The sequence below is a fragment of the Podarcis melisellensis genome (genome assembly GCF_964234715.1).
Source record: "Podarcis melisellensis genome assembly, chromosome: 2".
NCBI lineage: Eukaryota > Metazoa > Chordata > Lepidosauria > Squamata > Lacertidae > Podarcis > Podarcis melisellensis.
The window spans coordinates 70,613,797-70,629,610 of record NC_138529.1 but is presented as its reverse complement, the minus strand read 5'-3'; the positions used below and the strand labels follow the sequence as shown (position 1 = coordinate 70,629,610).

The following is a 15,814-nucleotide window of genomic DNA, read 5'->3' as shown; positions in this document are numbered from 1 at the left end:
ATAGCCGGAGTCTGCAGCTCTGCTGCCAAGTTGATTCACTTCAGGACTGCATGATTTGAAACCTCAAATGACACCTTGAAACAATAGTTTCTGCATCAGCTTCTAGGGACTTTGTACTGAAAAAGAAATGGCTGCCCTTGTGGTACAATCAGCGTTGCTGGAAACAGTAGTGGAAGCCATCATTTTCCAACATTGTTTGAGACTTCAGTTTCATGCAATGTGGCAGTGAGCTAGCGGCACAGCTGCTGGCTTGCCAATTTACTAGTAGAGAGAGAGAGAGAGAGAGAGAGAGCAAAAGCTGTTCTGGATTATTACATCATCATTCTGGTTTTTGATATCGATCCAGAGTGGCACCATGTTCATGCAGTTTCCACAATTGCTCCTAGGCATGCTCATACATTGACTTGAACCCAACCAGCTCCTTTGTTTTCTGAGGGGCCTTAAGAGCAATGAAGCAATTGGGAAGACTTCTAGAATGCAGGTTTTGGAAGACTCACAGTCAATCTAAATGAAAGAACGTAAAGGACTGGTTACAATGAATATTCTTTAATTTTTATTGTGAATTAATATTGGTGATTTTACTATTTTGCTGTGTGATGCCCCAATAGCTTTATTAAAGCATGTAAGAAATAATAATAATAATAAATGCTCTCACTCTTATTTCTTCACCTTTGACCTTCCAGAGATACATAGATAAAGTCTATAGGACCTATACCTGGGCTCCTATCAAAAGCACAAACTACAGGTAAGGAGCTAACAAGAAGCAGCATGGAGCTTCCCTTGTCCTATTCAGCTGAACCTCCACCATGAATGGTGATCCGAAAGAGTGCTTCAGAATCTCAAGAGAGCTGTTTAGAAGGCAGTAGGAATCTCTGCCTCCAACAGTGGAGGTAGAATATAGACATTGTGGCTAGTGGCTAATGTAGATCCAATGGATCTGGCTGGCATCTCTTCATCAGCACCAGGATGCTGCTCAGGGTGGTGTCTAGACAGATACAGTTGACTGATTGATTGATTGATTGATTGATTGATTGACTGATTGCATTTATATTCCACCTTTCCTCCAAGGAGCTCAAGGTGGATCCATCGTCCTCCTTCCCCATTTTATCTTCACAACAAGCCTGAGCCAGTAATGATGGGTTGTTCCTTAGCTGTCCGATCCATGGCTGCAACACCTGTAATATCAAGAATCTTGATTTACATCTTAACTTTCATTATCCACACCTAAAAATAGTAAGATTTGTAAAGAAATGATTTGCAGAGGGGGGTACACTTTCTCAGCCTGTATGACACATACAGCTGTCACATTTTACAGCTTTACTATTCAACTAGGAAAAACAAAATGAATATAGTCAGCTTTTTTAAAATGTAAGGTCTGCTTTTTCTGTTCTTGCCATTTGATTGTGCTTCTCATAATCCTATGTGATGCTTACATTTGTGACAAAAACCCAGCAGTTGGCAATAATATCCGTTATTAAGCTGGTATAAAGTTTTAGGCAAAGGAGCTTTATTCAAAGTGGAGTCATAGTGGGGCAATGATATAATGACTTTCTGAATAATTTTGAAGAGTTACTCCCACATGTAAAAAGATCCATGAGGCTGGATGGATAGATAAATAGATAACTAGGATTTAGTAGCAAATTGCCTTATAGTATTTTCCATACCCCTCATTTAATAATAAACTCTAGTGCTGGCAGAGTAGAATACAACACACGATTAGCCGAACCTATCCAAAACCAATGGGGCGTCAAACAATTGGGCAAATATAACTATTCAATGACAGTAAGTGAATAATGGCAGTCCTGAGAAGAAGTACTGCAGAATCCTTATCTTGATGGATCCATTGAAAAAGTTTAAGCATCTTTGTTCTTGAGGAGCTGTGCATTGCGCTGCATTGTATGCACACCCATTGTTATAAGATGTGTGGAAATGCAATATGGGGAAAGGTAAAATGCAGCTATTTCTAATGCACAGTGCCCTTCTCAGTGAATAATGTGTTTTAAAAGAAATATGCTTATTTTTGTGCATTTAAATTGTGACAAAAATTAGAGAGCTGCCCTACTTTAATGGTAGCTTGAGGCATCGTTTTGAGTACTGAAGCCTGAAAGTGTTTGGTGAGGCTGCCACCTAGTGCACAGTTGTTTGTTGCAAATACACATATTCCCCAGGGATTTCCTAGTGCAGTTGATGTTGACATTATAAAGTGCAATAACTGCTTGGCCTATTTGAGACAGAAGAACCTGTCCAGCCCAGCTACATAATTAAGGGTCCTTCAGGACTTCTTATCCTAGACTCCCACACTCCCTTCAGCCCCAGCCATCATGCCCAATGGTCAGTAATGATGAGTGTTGTTGTTCAAAAACACATGAAGGGCACCAGATTGGGGAAAGCTGCCCTGAAGAATAGATGTACAGAATTAGAAATGTGCCTTGTTTGTTGTGCATCTCCATACATTTTCCTAATAACTGTTGTATAAAAGCTTTGCTGGTCTTAGGACAGGTTCTGTACCTGCAATGGCCGATGGACCCCATTACGAGGAAGTGCTTATAAGCCCTGGCTCCTTGGAAACCCCAGACAGAAGTCGATGCCTGTTCTCATCTCCTCTAATCTGTGTTATTATCTCTTTGGCTCCACTGCACCCCCATGCCTCAGTTTGTGCCTCAAATAAAGGTCCTGTTTATCCACCCCTTGAGAAGGTGATACTTAAAATATAGCTCTGCTCCATTCCTGACAGATCCAAAGGTCATCCTGTGTCAATAGCTCACTAAAGTACTATACTCGGTGGTCAATATATTACATCCCTGCTCTTGTTTTTGCCCATGTCTTCAGCCATCAATTGCTGGCAACTGTACAAATCATTTTGTGCTTAACTATCACAGCAATTTCAGAAACACTCTTTTTCCCTCTCTCCCCTTTACCAGCCTTGGTTTGGTCTTGCCGCACTACAACACGTATTACATCCAAGCCATCCTCAATGACCAGATTCTCCAGGTGAAGTGTAAGTAGATACTTCCCGTTTGCTGTTGGCCTTTCGCGTGCTCTGTGACCCTGAACCCACCAGCTAGCCTAAGGAAGGCTAATAAGAGAAAACAAAGCGCCAGAGTCACTTTTTACATTGTTTTATCAAATGAAAAATAAGAGCAACCCTACACATAGAAGAAGAGGAGGTTTCGTTTTATTCCTGGAAGAATAACGCAGGCTTCCCGAGGATGTGAAGATTTCCCGTGACACTTTGCCTAAAACAAACTAAAACCTTTAAAAAACATCCAGGGGAGATGAGGTTGAGTTGCTGCTTTAAATGCTTTTTATGTACCAGGTGATAACTCTGTAGCAGCCAGTTAATTTGAAAGCTGGGAAAGTTTGCATGTTTTGTTTTGTTTGTTTCAAGCCATTATTATTTTTATTTAAATTTTGGATTTATTTTTTCCTAACTAATTTACAATTAATCTGTGTACCTGTGTGTTAGCCTACCCTTGTGTGTGATCCTGGGCCCTACTCTCTCATCGCAGGGTGGGATGGACTTCCAAGGGCGTCTCTAACATCCTGCTCTGAGTGATTCTGGCTGTGTCTCTTTTTCTTCCTGTGTTTATCCCTCTGTCTCTGTAATCTCTCTCCTTTCTCATCTTTTTCTCTCTTTCTTTTCCTTTACCTTCTGTAAGTCCCATACTACACGCACGCACACACTGCATTACTTGTAGTTGCTCAAAATTTCATTCTTAAAGGAGTTCCTCACCACTTGAATAGCAGATTTTATGTCAAATAGTTCCAATATCTTCCAAAGTGCTTCACTTGATAACTCTGATCTGGTTATCAACATGTTAGCTTTTATTTAAATAAAGTGTAACCCATCTTCAAAAAAGACATTGAGGCTGTGATTCTGGGTGCACTTACCTAAGAATAAGTCCCATTGAACTCAGTGAGATTTACTTCTGCATAGTATTGCACTGTAAAACATTTTTTTAAATCCATAGGTTGTTTTCAAATAAGTGTTACTCAGAGTAGAACCACTGAAATCGATGAACATGAGTAATCTAGGTCACTGGGTCTAGCAGAGTAAAACATACTCCTATGTTGGCTGTATTTGTCTCTGAAGGAGATTCAACACAGGGATCATCCTAGATTCTGGATTTTACACTCATGTTAAACTCAAAACATGGACTGAAAGTTAATTCAACAATTCATGATAGTCTTCCTGAATAATGTTGTATATTCTTTTAATATACCCATGTCTTACTTTCCATCCACATAAAAAAGCTACCGTTTTAGGGGAAAATATCCTAGCAATCCTTTTTCCTCGTATGATAGATATTAAAACATAGAACATTTCTAAGTGATAGGTACTTTCAAATAAATAAATGCTCCCATATATTTTCTTTGGTGGTACAGTACCTCCTTCTTTGGAGATCTTTAAGCAGAGGCTTGACAACCATATGTCAGGAGTGCTCTGATGGTGTTTCCTGCTTGGCAGGGGGTTGGACTCGATGGCCCTTGTGGTCTCTTCCAACTCTATGATTCTATGATTCATGAGAGGACAGTACCAGCATGTATGAATCAAATAAGGTTCCCTGCATGTTCTAATCAGTCATTTTCTTCCTGCCTGCTCATTCCTCCATGAGTATACTATATGATCTCAGCAAGACAGCATCTCCCACAAACACCTAGAACAGAGGATGCCTTTTCTCCCTGGTGGTTCCTTGCAAGATCCTGCTCTGGCCACTGTGTTCTGGGTTTTATGTCCAGAAGTTACATCATCTCCTTCAGAGAAGGGCTGCTGTACACTGTGCAGTAAGAGCTCCAGAACTTTCATTCTAAATGGCACAGTGGTTGTTCAGTCCCTGAAATCCACTGTTGTCTGATTCAAGCTCAGTAATGAAACTGGAGAGAAAGGATCTGTCAATATCACAATCAGACCAGGATGGTGGCTCACAGAATTATTCTGCAGCATTGCTGCCCAGGGCTTAATGTGCAGCTTTATGCACTTTTATGTTTCCTTTCTCAACAGCACTGGTTAAGGCATGATCCCACCTAATCTGGGGCAGCCTAGAGTAGGTACTCACTGGCTCCCTTAGAAAGGTAGGACTCTGCTTTACACTAAGTCAGACTGTTTTTCCATCTGACTCAGTACTGTCAACACTAGCTGGTCTTGGACAGCGGTGTTTCCCAGCCCTGTCTGCAGGTGTCAGGGATTAAACCTGGAGCCTTTCGCTTCCAAGGCTTGTGCTCTACCACTGAGACACAGCCGCCCCCCTGAATGTTGTGTTGAATTTAATATACAGATGCAGTGACATTTTCCACCATTGCTATCACCTTTGGTCCTTCCAGAACCACTCCTGCTGCACCACCTCGTCAGAAGGTCACCCACACCTTCTTAGCAAGTTTTCCATTTCTTTTTAAAGTGGTCATATAGTTTACCTCCATGCAGCATAATTTGAGGAGGAAGGGCGAGGCCCAGACTTTTTGGTTGTGTTTGCAAAAGAAAATTAAGAAATAATAATAATAATAATAATAATAATAATAATAATAATAATAATAATAATAATAATAGGAAAAGGACCCCTGGACAGTTATGTCCGGTCAAATGGGGTACAGCACCCATCTCGCTTCAGGCCGAGGGAGCCGCTGTTTGTCCACAGACAGCTTTCTGGTTCATGTGGCCAGTATGATTAAACCTCTTCTGGCAGAACAGAACACTGTGACAAGTGCCAGAGTGCACGAAAATGCCATTTAGCTTCCTGCTGCAGTGGTACATTTTTATCTACTTGCACTGATGTGCTTTCGAACTGCTAGATTGGCAGAAGCTGGGACAGAGCAACGGGAGCTCACCCCGTTGTGGAGATTCGAACCACCAACCTTACGATCAGCAAGTTCAAGAGGTTCAGTGGTTTAGACCACAGCACTAATAATAATAATAATAATAATAATAATAATAATAATAATAATAATAATAATAATGGCCAGACCTTCTCTCCACAAGTGGTCTGTTTCCAAGGTTCCTCCACCTGTAAGGTTCTCTTCCTGAAGACAGTTGCACCCACACATTTCACAAACAGACCCAGGCTCACCACACCTTTGCCCTCTCTTTTGTCCCTTTGTTTCTTTTCCTTTTCCCTCTCTCTTTCTCTCTCTCTCTCTGTATGTATCCTTTGTTAATCTTGAATTTTGCATGGTCTGCTAACTCAGTAAGAACATTTCTATATCAAGACTGTTGCAAACTGTTTGCTACTGAATTTCATTTTTTCTGTTGGTTATATAATATATATCTATTTATCTAGTTATATCTATACATTTTTTATTATTTTGTTACTGTGGCCTTTTTATTGGTACTTTTATTATTCTTTTTTAATTTTTGGTTTCTTTTTCATGTCGTTTTTTGCAAGAGGTTTCCTTTCGGTATGATTATGATACACAATATTTTTATTCAAACAGCCATTGAATAAAATATTGTTTGTACCCCTTCCCCTTTCCACCCAACCCCCCTTTTTTGTTTTCTGTTTTTTGTTTGTTTTTTCTTGCTTTCTCTCTCTGATGGATTCACACAGTACCAAGCAAATTGAAGGGCAAGTATTTTCAGTCTTAGACCACTCCCCTTCCACCACCCCCTTCTCCTCACCCGTGTCCAGTACCCCCACCCGTCACTCCAAACCTTCACCGTTCCCCCTCACCACTTACCCGGCCTGCTTGCCCATTACCTTGCCCGTTTGCCACGCCTAACCTTGCAAACCACCACCAAACTGTTCCTCCCTGTCTCCTGCTCCTCCACTTCCTCCCCTCAAACTCGTTCACCCTTTTTTTGAAAGCAACATGTCTTGTTATGTTCATAATAGCTTCACCACTACTGATCTCCCCACTCCTTCCCTGTGCATTGCTCAGAGACTCAATCCGTTTAAGACGAGCCAACTTCATATGGAATTGTTATGTTTGAATTCAATAAGGTTTTTTGTAGCTAGTTTTAATATCCTGCTCTTCTTTCTCCCTGCAAAAATGCCTCCCTCACGCCCTTCCTTCCTTTCTCCTCTCCTGTCTCACGCCTACCCTACAAATCTTCTTCCCCTATCCTTGTCCCTGTGCTTTCCTTCCTCTTGAAGACAACTCAACCTGAATGGGACAGGGCTGTGCAGAGACCTTCAGACTGAGAAGTGTTTGGAAATGGAGTCCAATATCACTTCCGCAAGAAAATATTTAGGCTTCTTGAGTACTAAAACAGCAAGGAAAATAGAAATCTCAGACAGGTCCACAGCGTGTGTAGGGATGGAGGAGGACTTATTTTGGTCTGCATTTCCAAGCAAACAGACCTAATTCACACCTCCTGGATGAACACACAGATCAGGACATCAGAGTCCTTAGAATTTTGCAGGACAGGTCTCAACTATAAAAAAAAATGCACCAGAATGCATTAAAATAAATACTTTAGGATAAAATGCATTTAGAAATGTGTGCCTTAAGATAAATAGGGGTTTAAAAATGTATTTTGTGATAAATACTATTTAAGAACATAGTTGAACACTTATTTAAACACCAATTTTCATACAAACCTTAAAAAATTCAAAGATGAATTCACAAATGGGCTGGGCTGGACTAATGAGTAAAGGAATGTGAAATTGTCGTGGGCACATAAATAGACTGATCTGTCCATACCCTAGCTACATGCAGATCAAAGTTGTTTCCCCAAAAGACATAACCCTCGCAAGTTGCAGCCAGCAACAATACTTCATTAACAATAACTGTCCCCTAGCTTCCCATAGATAAAGGGTACAGCGTGAAGATAATTTACTAAATTTGATGTGGTAAATTTCTCACAAGGGTCTTGATTCAGCACCTTCAGAATCCAGTTGCAGTCTATCTGGCACCTTAGGCTAAAACTGTTTTGCATCCTGTTTTGCATTTTGGGGATTATAGATAGAGCCTGGGTCTCCATCGATTTCTGTTTCCTCCTTCTCTTGTGGGTCAACTCCTGAGAATTGCAGAGCAGTTGCACTTCACTTTGAACACAAAATAGGATCTGCTGGTCATCTCCACCAATTATGAACATGAATATGTGTACATGGGACATTAAGAATACCAGGAGACCTTTCTGGGTCTTGGAAGCTTTCCATGATAAAATTCCTAGGCCACTGTCTTGTAGGCCACCTACACTGAGGCAGACTCTTTACAATGCGGATGCCACTGTTATCAGGGTTCTGTATTGCTAAATAATGAGCTCAGCAAAGATGGGGAACCTGTGGCCCTCCAGATGCTTTGGAATTACAACATCCATTTATCCCTGACCATGGGCTCTGCTGGCTGTTGGAGTCCAGCAACATCTGGAGAGCACCATGTTACCCATCCCTGGTGTAGAGGAATGTGCAACCTCAGCATCCACTGAGGCATTTCATCCAGCTATGGCATGAGCAGAAGAAGCAAAAGAGTTATTAAAGACTGCTCCGTAGCAAAAGCAAAATATTGACAACGAGGAACAAAGGCATCCTAGAGCACTCCTTATGTTATGGTCTAAGGCTGTTTGCACATTATCAGTTTAAAATGCAGCAAGGTCTCTCTTCTCCCCTTTTTGCTACATTTCAGTTTGCATTTGCATGTCAGTGCAGTTGAATGCATTTCCAGGTCACCCACTGCCTGTCCACATCAGTGGGCATGGATGTCTTCATATGGCTTACGTTTTCCAATTGGATTGAAGCTGGTTTGGGAGAAAACACATCCAAATGCAGTGTTTCTGAAGAAATGGCAGGATAGATGTGGATCGTGGCTAATGCCATGGGTACACAGCTTCATAAATCAGTGGTGGAAGTGCCCTGGGTGCAGAGTAAACGGAAGTGTGTACACAGCCCGGGTTACATGAAAGCCATGGTTGGAACTCTGATTTTGGCAAGGGCAAAGCTGAAACAGGGACCAGCTATACTGTCAGTTATTCCCAGGGTTAAAGGTCCTTTAACGTGGCCTGAGTTGGCAAAGTCAGTGCGGTGAAGAGTTTACCATTCACACAAAAGCAAAATGAATTGAATATAGAGAGCTATCTTCATGCATATGCTGCCCTCTGATCTTCTCAGTCATCCTTGTCACTACCCAAGAATACATGCATTCTTACAGCCTGGACCAGTGGATCCAGAAACACAGAGATGTGCCAGTAAATAGAATTTGGGGGGTGGGGGGTTAAGCATACTGACTATTTCATCCATTTACGTTTTATGCCTTAAGGTGCCTAGCAGTTGGGAAGGTGTGTGCAGATAGACATCAAATAAGCGTTTGCCGTAAACACAGAGTGGAAGGAAGAGACACCGTTCATGTATGGGTAGCTGGCACATTGTGGTACCAAAGAGTTATCAGCAGGGACCTGACCTCAAGCCCTAAGGTTCTGTCTGTCGTCATCAGCCCTGTTCTATCAGCATTGAGCTGCCTGTTCCCGGTGACCCTGTAATGGCAATGCTGATGGAATAATTACTTAGTGTTTTTGTATTCCTTTCCTCTTCCTCCTTTCATTGGCTTGTATCCAGACCCTGCCTTTTAGTCCTGTTCGAAAATAGCAGTCCAACCTATGGCTGTGCTGCCCTGACAAAGGGCCACGTATGTCTTGTAATGCATTGTGGGAGATATTGGTGGGGGAAGGAGAGGCGTTTTAGTGGTCTCACAATCAATGTCTTGATATGGATATGCTTGGACGGACAATTTGCTGCTAAGACAAATGCATAACAGCGGTAAGGTTGCTTGGACGGTGATTAAAAGTGAGTGGGTGTCCTTCAGAGGAAAGCCTGCAACAGCTATCCCTCATTTTGTTTCAGCCACAAGAGTGGGCTATGTAGTCAAACCAAAAGATGTTCAGATTGCTGAATGAAGAGCTAAAATACTATGATGCTACACGCTAGGGAGAATATACAAAAATGAGCAATAAATTTGACTGCTACTGTTCCTTCCATAGAACTAAGCAAAAACCCTATAAGCTTCTTTAGGGTGACCAGTGAGCTTCATCTGCATCACCTTCTGGTTAAAATGTTGCTGAATTGATAAGATTCCCCCATTGCTCTAATTGTCAAAGCAGCGCACTATAATTCTCATTCACTTTCTTAGGGTCTCCAGTAGCGAACACTGAAGTGCAGAATGCTAGGAGAAGAAAGTCAAAGGAATTCATATATGAAATCGTTTTCCCTAGAGACATTAACATCCAGTTGTACAGATTTATTGGAGGCAGTCCTCTAAATATTCCTTCCCCCACCCTTAAGAATAAAAATAGCAAAATAGGGTTTTTGGGGGGGGGATTAAGTGGATTTTTATGTTAGAGATAATGCATATAATTTGCAGCACACTTAAATAGTGGCTCCCACACTCTGTACAGCAGTACTTCGGGTGTGGTGAAGGACATAAGCAGACAGGCTCATATAGCATGAAGAGAAGTGTGCTAAACTGTGTCTTGGACCTCAGGCTGCTGCCCATAAGCACACAAATTGCATTGTATTGCTCTAGGCACATTGTCAGCCTCTTTTGCTGCCTGAATCCTTTTGCTGCTCCTTTAGGAAAGCTGTGCAACAGGATGGGGAACCTATGAAGCTCCAGATAATATTGGATTATTGGCCATGCTAGTTGGGGCTAATAGAAGTTGGCATCCAGCAACATCTGGAGGGTTCCCTATTCTTGCTGTCCAGGGCTATTCTGCTTTATATATATATGGTTCAGATGTAGAAGAAGCAAAGGTTTTAAGCTTTTAGTTGAACTGTGGAGTGTTCAGCCCAGTGGAAGCTTCAACAGCATTGATTGTGTGGACCATGGAGGACTCTTACTGGAGCACATTCCACACCGGCAGAAGAAGAGCAAGAGTGAGAGACTTTTAACAACTACCCACCTCCAGATTCCCATCCAGGGGGCTTCTCTCTCCACCACAGCCCTGTGAGTGACAGCAGAAGTGAGTCAGCTGGGGTGAGTGTCCAAACCTCTCCATTCCTGTGCTCTACAAGGAAGAGCCAGCAGGCACCCCAGGATGCTCTGATGAGGTGCATCTCCAGAAGGGACCGTTCAGACCTGAGGGCTTTGCCAGAGGTAATACTCCCAACAGGTTGCCGCTGAAAGAGTGATGTCAAAGGGGATTGTCCCTTTAGGTCTTCCCTTAGGGCTGCCCACTGAGCATGGTATGGCAGTTAGCATATTCATTGGGAATGCTTACATTTTCTCTGATTAAGATAGGCATTCGGCCTTTGTCTGGACTGAGCCCATCCAATGATGGCGGCTGATATTTTAGTCAATCACATGTACCCCCAGAAGTTTACCCAGTAAGAGTTGCTTATATTCCCTATTGGTAATATCATTAATATCTTCCACTACGGTGAGAATAAGGTTCCATTGTTCCTTTGTGGTTACTCTGATTAGCTCTCCAGAACTTTTTTTTATCCTCACTTGGCATTATGCTATATCCCTTAGAAGGGTTTTTTTTAAAGTTAAGCCATTAATTTAGATTAAATTCTGGTGTGCAGTTAATTCTGTGTCCTCTTATGAGCTGTCACTATCCTGCTGCCAAGTGTGGAGTGTTAATTAATTATTGCTAATTGCTACTACGCTGTGGAGATGGTGATTAGAGCTCAGATGTGCCTGGCAGAGGTAGATGTTTGTGGACCAGGGTTAGATATAGGGGAGCTGGGAGCTCTGGGGGGAGAGCAGTGAGATCTGCTAGGTTTCCATTAGTTAGACAAATTCAAGAATTTGTGTGGTGTTTTGTTTTTGTTTGTTTTTTAGTTCTCTATTGAAGCCTTTACTTCCAGGGAGCTCAGTCAGCCTTCCAACGATCTTTCATTTGTTTCTTTTAAAATACCAGGTCAGGCCAAAATAATATAGATACCATCCATACTAGGATAGGGGTGAATTGATAGGGGCGTCCTGGTATTATGTAAGCTTGGTTTGATGAGGCAGGGGGTCCTATTGGTCCAAATTGCTTCTAGCTGAGTATTGGAGCAACATAAGGTTGCTGGATGGGGAGCAATGTTTGCTGTGGTCCATAAGGATTCTGTCTCCCTTTCCTGTATTGGTTGTGGCCCATCCCACTACATGCCTGTTGATTTCTCTCTGTCCATTTTGACCGATGAAGTAATATTGGTTGAAATAATTGCATGAGGGTTTAATTCATCAGGGCAAGACGATAAGATCATTGTTGGAAAAGCATTCTCCCTTATATTGGGGAATTACAAATTAATCTCAGAGTTGTGATTCCTGGCAAAGTAGGTCTAGCAGACGGTAGAAAACCAGTTTGGCTTGGCTCGTTTGGGTTGAAACTGTCTGTTTCAGACTGACTTCAGGATGTGTTGTGGATGGAAACTGACTCAGTTGCCTGGTAGAAGACTCATACCAGGAGCAAGACAGGAAACAATGGCCCTGTTAATTCTCCTAGATCTCTCAGCAGCTGTTGAAAGCAATGGCCATGGTATCAGTCAGGACCATCTGCCAAGGGTTAACTGGACGAACTAGTTTGCAGTGGTTTTGTTCCTACTTCATAGCATGGTTTCAGGGAGTGATTACTGCACTTCCCTATGGGAATTTTCCTACATGGTCCTGCAGGTTTATTTTCTTATCCCATCCTTGTTAAGTTCTTAAGTTCTTTGTGAAACTCCTGGTTGAGGTTGTTCTAGGAACAATAGGCCTGGTGATCTATGAAGGATAGTTCAATTCTAAATAAGAATACACTCTCCCTTAAGAAGCAGGCTATTGAGGAGGCCTGACCCATTTAGCAAGGCTTTATTTTATTTTTTATTTTTTATTTTATTTTTTGCAATAGAAAGGCCAGGCATGATGCTTACTAATTTATTTTAAATATATATATATATTTATATATATATATATATAAATTTAGAAATCTCTATCTTGAAATTCCATCTTCTACACAACTATTAAAGGTGTATGATACCGCTCTTCTGTTGCATCTCATCACTGAAAATAATCCAGCCAGTAGAAAAATAAAATACAATTTAACAAACTGGTATACAAGTTATTGTTTTCCTTGAAGACTGGTAAATTGGCTGTTTCTTCAGCAACTGTGCCATTCCAGCTGAGCACCCCTTGCAGCTGCTCTTTTCTGCTGTTTAGACACTTTGCTGAGAATATTTTTGAGTCTTTCCTTTTTCTCTCAACCCCACTCCAAACATTCCTAAGAAAAGCAAGACTACAATGCAAAATTTTCTCCAAATATTCACCACCATTCTTTTTCTTTTCTTTTTTGCGGTGGCTGCCATCTAAACACACACTGCCCCAGAATAACAGTCGGTCTGTGGCATTGTAGAGAACGCAAATCGGTGGCAAGGTGGCCAACACATTTGTGGCTGCATTCATTTCTAGCAACATCAGAAAAAGAACTGGCTGGGAGGGGTGGAGAAACTGTACCTGCCACTGTGAATGGTGATCTCCATTCTAGAGAAATAAATGGAGGATTTCTCCTCTCACACTGGGAAAAATCAGTGAAATGATCTTCCCAATTTCTCTGTTCAGAAATAGGCTGGAGACTTTCATCTGGGCACAGCTTTAACTTAATCTAGCATATGCCCTGTTTGCACATCTAGTTCTTTGTTTTAATAAAGCAGATGAGAGAGAGTACTGGACATATCACAAACTGACAGGCAGGTAGAAAGACAAATTCAAGCCATCAGCCAATAGATCTGGAAATTCAGCATTGGAAGAGCACATATGCTGCTCTGTGCTTGCTATGGTTGCATCTGTTTGCTCCTATGAAATCTGGAGGATGTGTTCTATGTTTGGACTAGGGAGGGATGGCTATTGCAGTGCTTTGAGACCACTGTCAGCTAGAAGGCAGCTGCTGCACTCTTGACAATGCATTGCATTTTATCTCTATCTGATGGGTAAGTCTTTGGTTGGACTGTCTTCATAAAGGACCCTGGTTTGGCCATGTTGATGCCTGAAAGATAATTTTTCTTACAAAATATTGTTTTGGTAATTCTCTTTCCGTATGAGCAGAGCATGTGGTTTATTTTTGTTGTTAATATCGTAATAAGAGAGAGATGTCTATATAACCTACCAAACATACATATATATATGTATATGTATAAATATGAGGATATATATGTGTGTATATGTGTATATGTAACTGTATAGCCCTAAAGCAATACATATACAATCTATCAAACATATTTAATTTCAATTATATGATTTTTAAATATATATATAAATATATATATATAGACAATAAAATATCAAAATCCTCCAAATGTTGGCACCATATTGGCTATAACTTTGTATGATGCTAGTTACCAAAGAATCTTCTCTCCTTTCTCTCTTGTTAAAACTAGTCAGTTGTTTTGCCTCTTTTGTTTATTCCTGTCTATTTCTCTCTCTCTCTCTCTCTCTCTCTCTCTCTCTCTCTCTCTCTCTCTCTCTCTCTCTCTCTTTCTTTCTTTCTCTCTCTCTCTCTCTTTCTCTCTCTCCCCTTACTCCTCTCCTTCTCTTTTTCTTTTTCTCTTTTTCTACCTTCTGTCACATTCTGAGACTGAAGCCTTCTTCTTCCCTCATTTCAAACCCCTGCCGGATAACGTTACCTTTCTGTTGCAGATTTTGAATACCTGCTGCCAAACAGCTTTGAGTCCGAGGGACATGTATTCATTGCTCCAAGGTAGCTTTGCGTGTGAGCTTGCTGAGGTGTCCATTCAACCACTCTCCCCTCAACACTGATCCTGGGACTGACTCAGCCCCCTTTCCCATCCCCACTTCCCTCCCTGCCACACCTTTTAAATATTCTACTTCATCACTCCCACCCTTCTGAGCTGACACCTCCTCATTGTGCCAAAGTCTTGGTCATTTTCCTTTCCTTCTTTTTTGTGTCTGTCGTCTACCTGTGTGCCACTCTGAGACTACAGCTGCCACCTGCACCTTGTTGAGACGCCACTGTGGTTGGCAGCGCAGTGGTCCCACCTTCTGTTCACTCACCTACATAAGAAGAGTATATATGTATGCCTGCGTATGAGATATTACGTGCACATACATATATAGGTATAGTTTCTGAAAATACTCACAAAATAATAAGTCAGTCCTATTTGGATCATGTTGAGATCATGCCATCATGTTAGTTAAATCTGAAATACATTTTTATATCTAATACACAGTGTTTGTCTAAGCCAAAAGCCCTCTTTGGAAGGCAGGAGTAGCATGTGCAATGCCATCTAGATTTCCCACTGAATGATTTCAGCCAATATTTTCCGCCCCAAAGCGTTGTTTGCTCCAAATATCCCATTATTTGATTTGGTTGACTAGGTGCACCTATCACACAGCATTTGTTTGACCCATGATTTATTGACCAAATGATTTTTAACACAAGACTGGTGTTTTGCCAGTTTTTTTCTAAGAAAGAAATTATAGGTCTGGGTCACTTTTGTTTATGTTTTTGGATTTCACAAATACCAAAATTTAAAAATACCTAATGATAAACAACACCACAATAGCATGAATCACTCACTCACTCACTGCACTATTTTTATTAGTGAAAATACTTCCAAGCTTTCATAAAGACACTGTGTTGTTCAGAAAGCATTTTCAAAATGTACATGATTCAATATTGCTAAAGACCTTTGTGAGGCCATATTTGTACAGTAGGAATGATAAAATAGTCTACTGCTATATGTAAAAAAATCACGAAGCCACTTTCATAAGCCTGCCTTAGTCATGAAGCTCACTGAGTGACTTTGGGTTCTCTTTCAGCCTAACATACCTGACAGAGTTGTTCTGAGGGTAAAATTGGAAGGTCAAATAACGATGGCTGCTGCCATGAGCTATCAAAGCAAGCCAAGATAGAAATGCCATAGGGAGACAGAGAAGGGGGTTTATTGGCAAACGTCAGCCAAAATCC

At 41.3% G+C, this 15,814-nt stretch overlaps 1 protein-coding gene and 1 long non-coding RNA gene across 5 annotated transcripts in view; one reads left to right on the top strand and one right to left on the bottom strand.

Annotated features, from left to right (window-relative positions):
- The window catches only part of CACNA2D2 (calcium voltage-gated channel auxiliary subunit alpha2delta 2), a 530,937-nt gene that overhangs the window by 480,229 nt on the left and 34,894 nt on the right, over positions 1-15,814 (top strand). For 2 of the 4 annotated variants that reach the window (XM_081900248.1, XM_081900246.1), the window contains 4 exons: positions 684-745; positions 2,922-2,998; positions 6,540-6,557; positions 14,524-14,584. In XM_081900248.1, the coding sequence (XP_081756374.1) occupies positions 684-745; positions 2,922-2,998; positions 6,540-6,557; positions 14,524-14,584 (218 nt within the window). The remainder of the gene's footprint in view (positions 1-683; positions 746-2,921; positions 2,999-6,539; positions 6,558-14,523; positions 14,585-15,814) is intronic. The other 2 variants (XM_081900249.1, XM_081900247.1) reach the window with 1 other exon arrangement.
- The window catches only part of LOC309363894, a 58,562-nt gene continuing 43,278 nt past the window's right edge, over positions 531-15,814 (bottom strand). Inside the window, exon 3 of the long non-coding RNA XR_014165624.1 lies at positions 531-1,175. This is a non-coding gene — a long non-coding RNA (uncharacterized lncRNA). The remainder of the gene's footprint in view (positions 1,176-15,814) is intronic.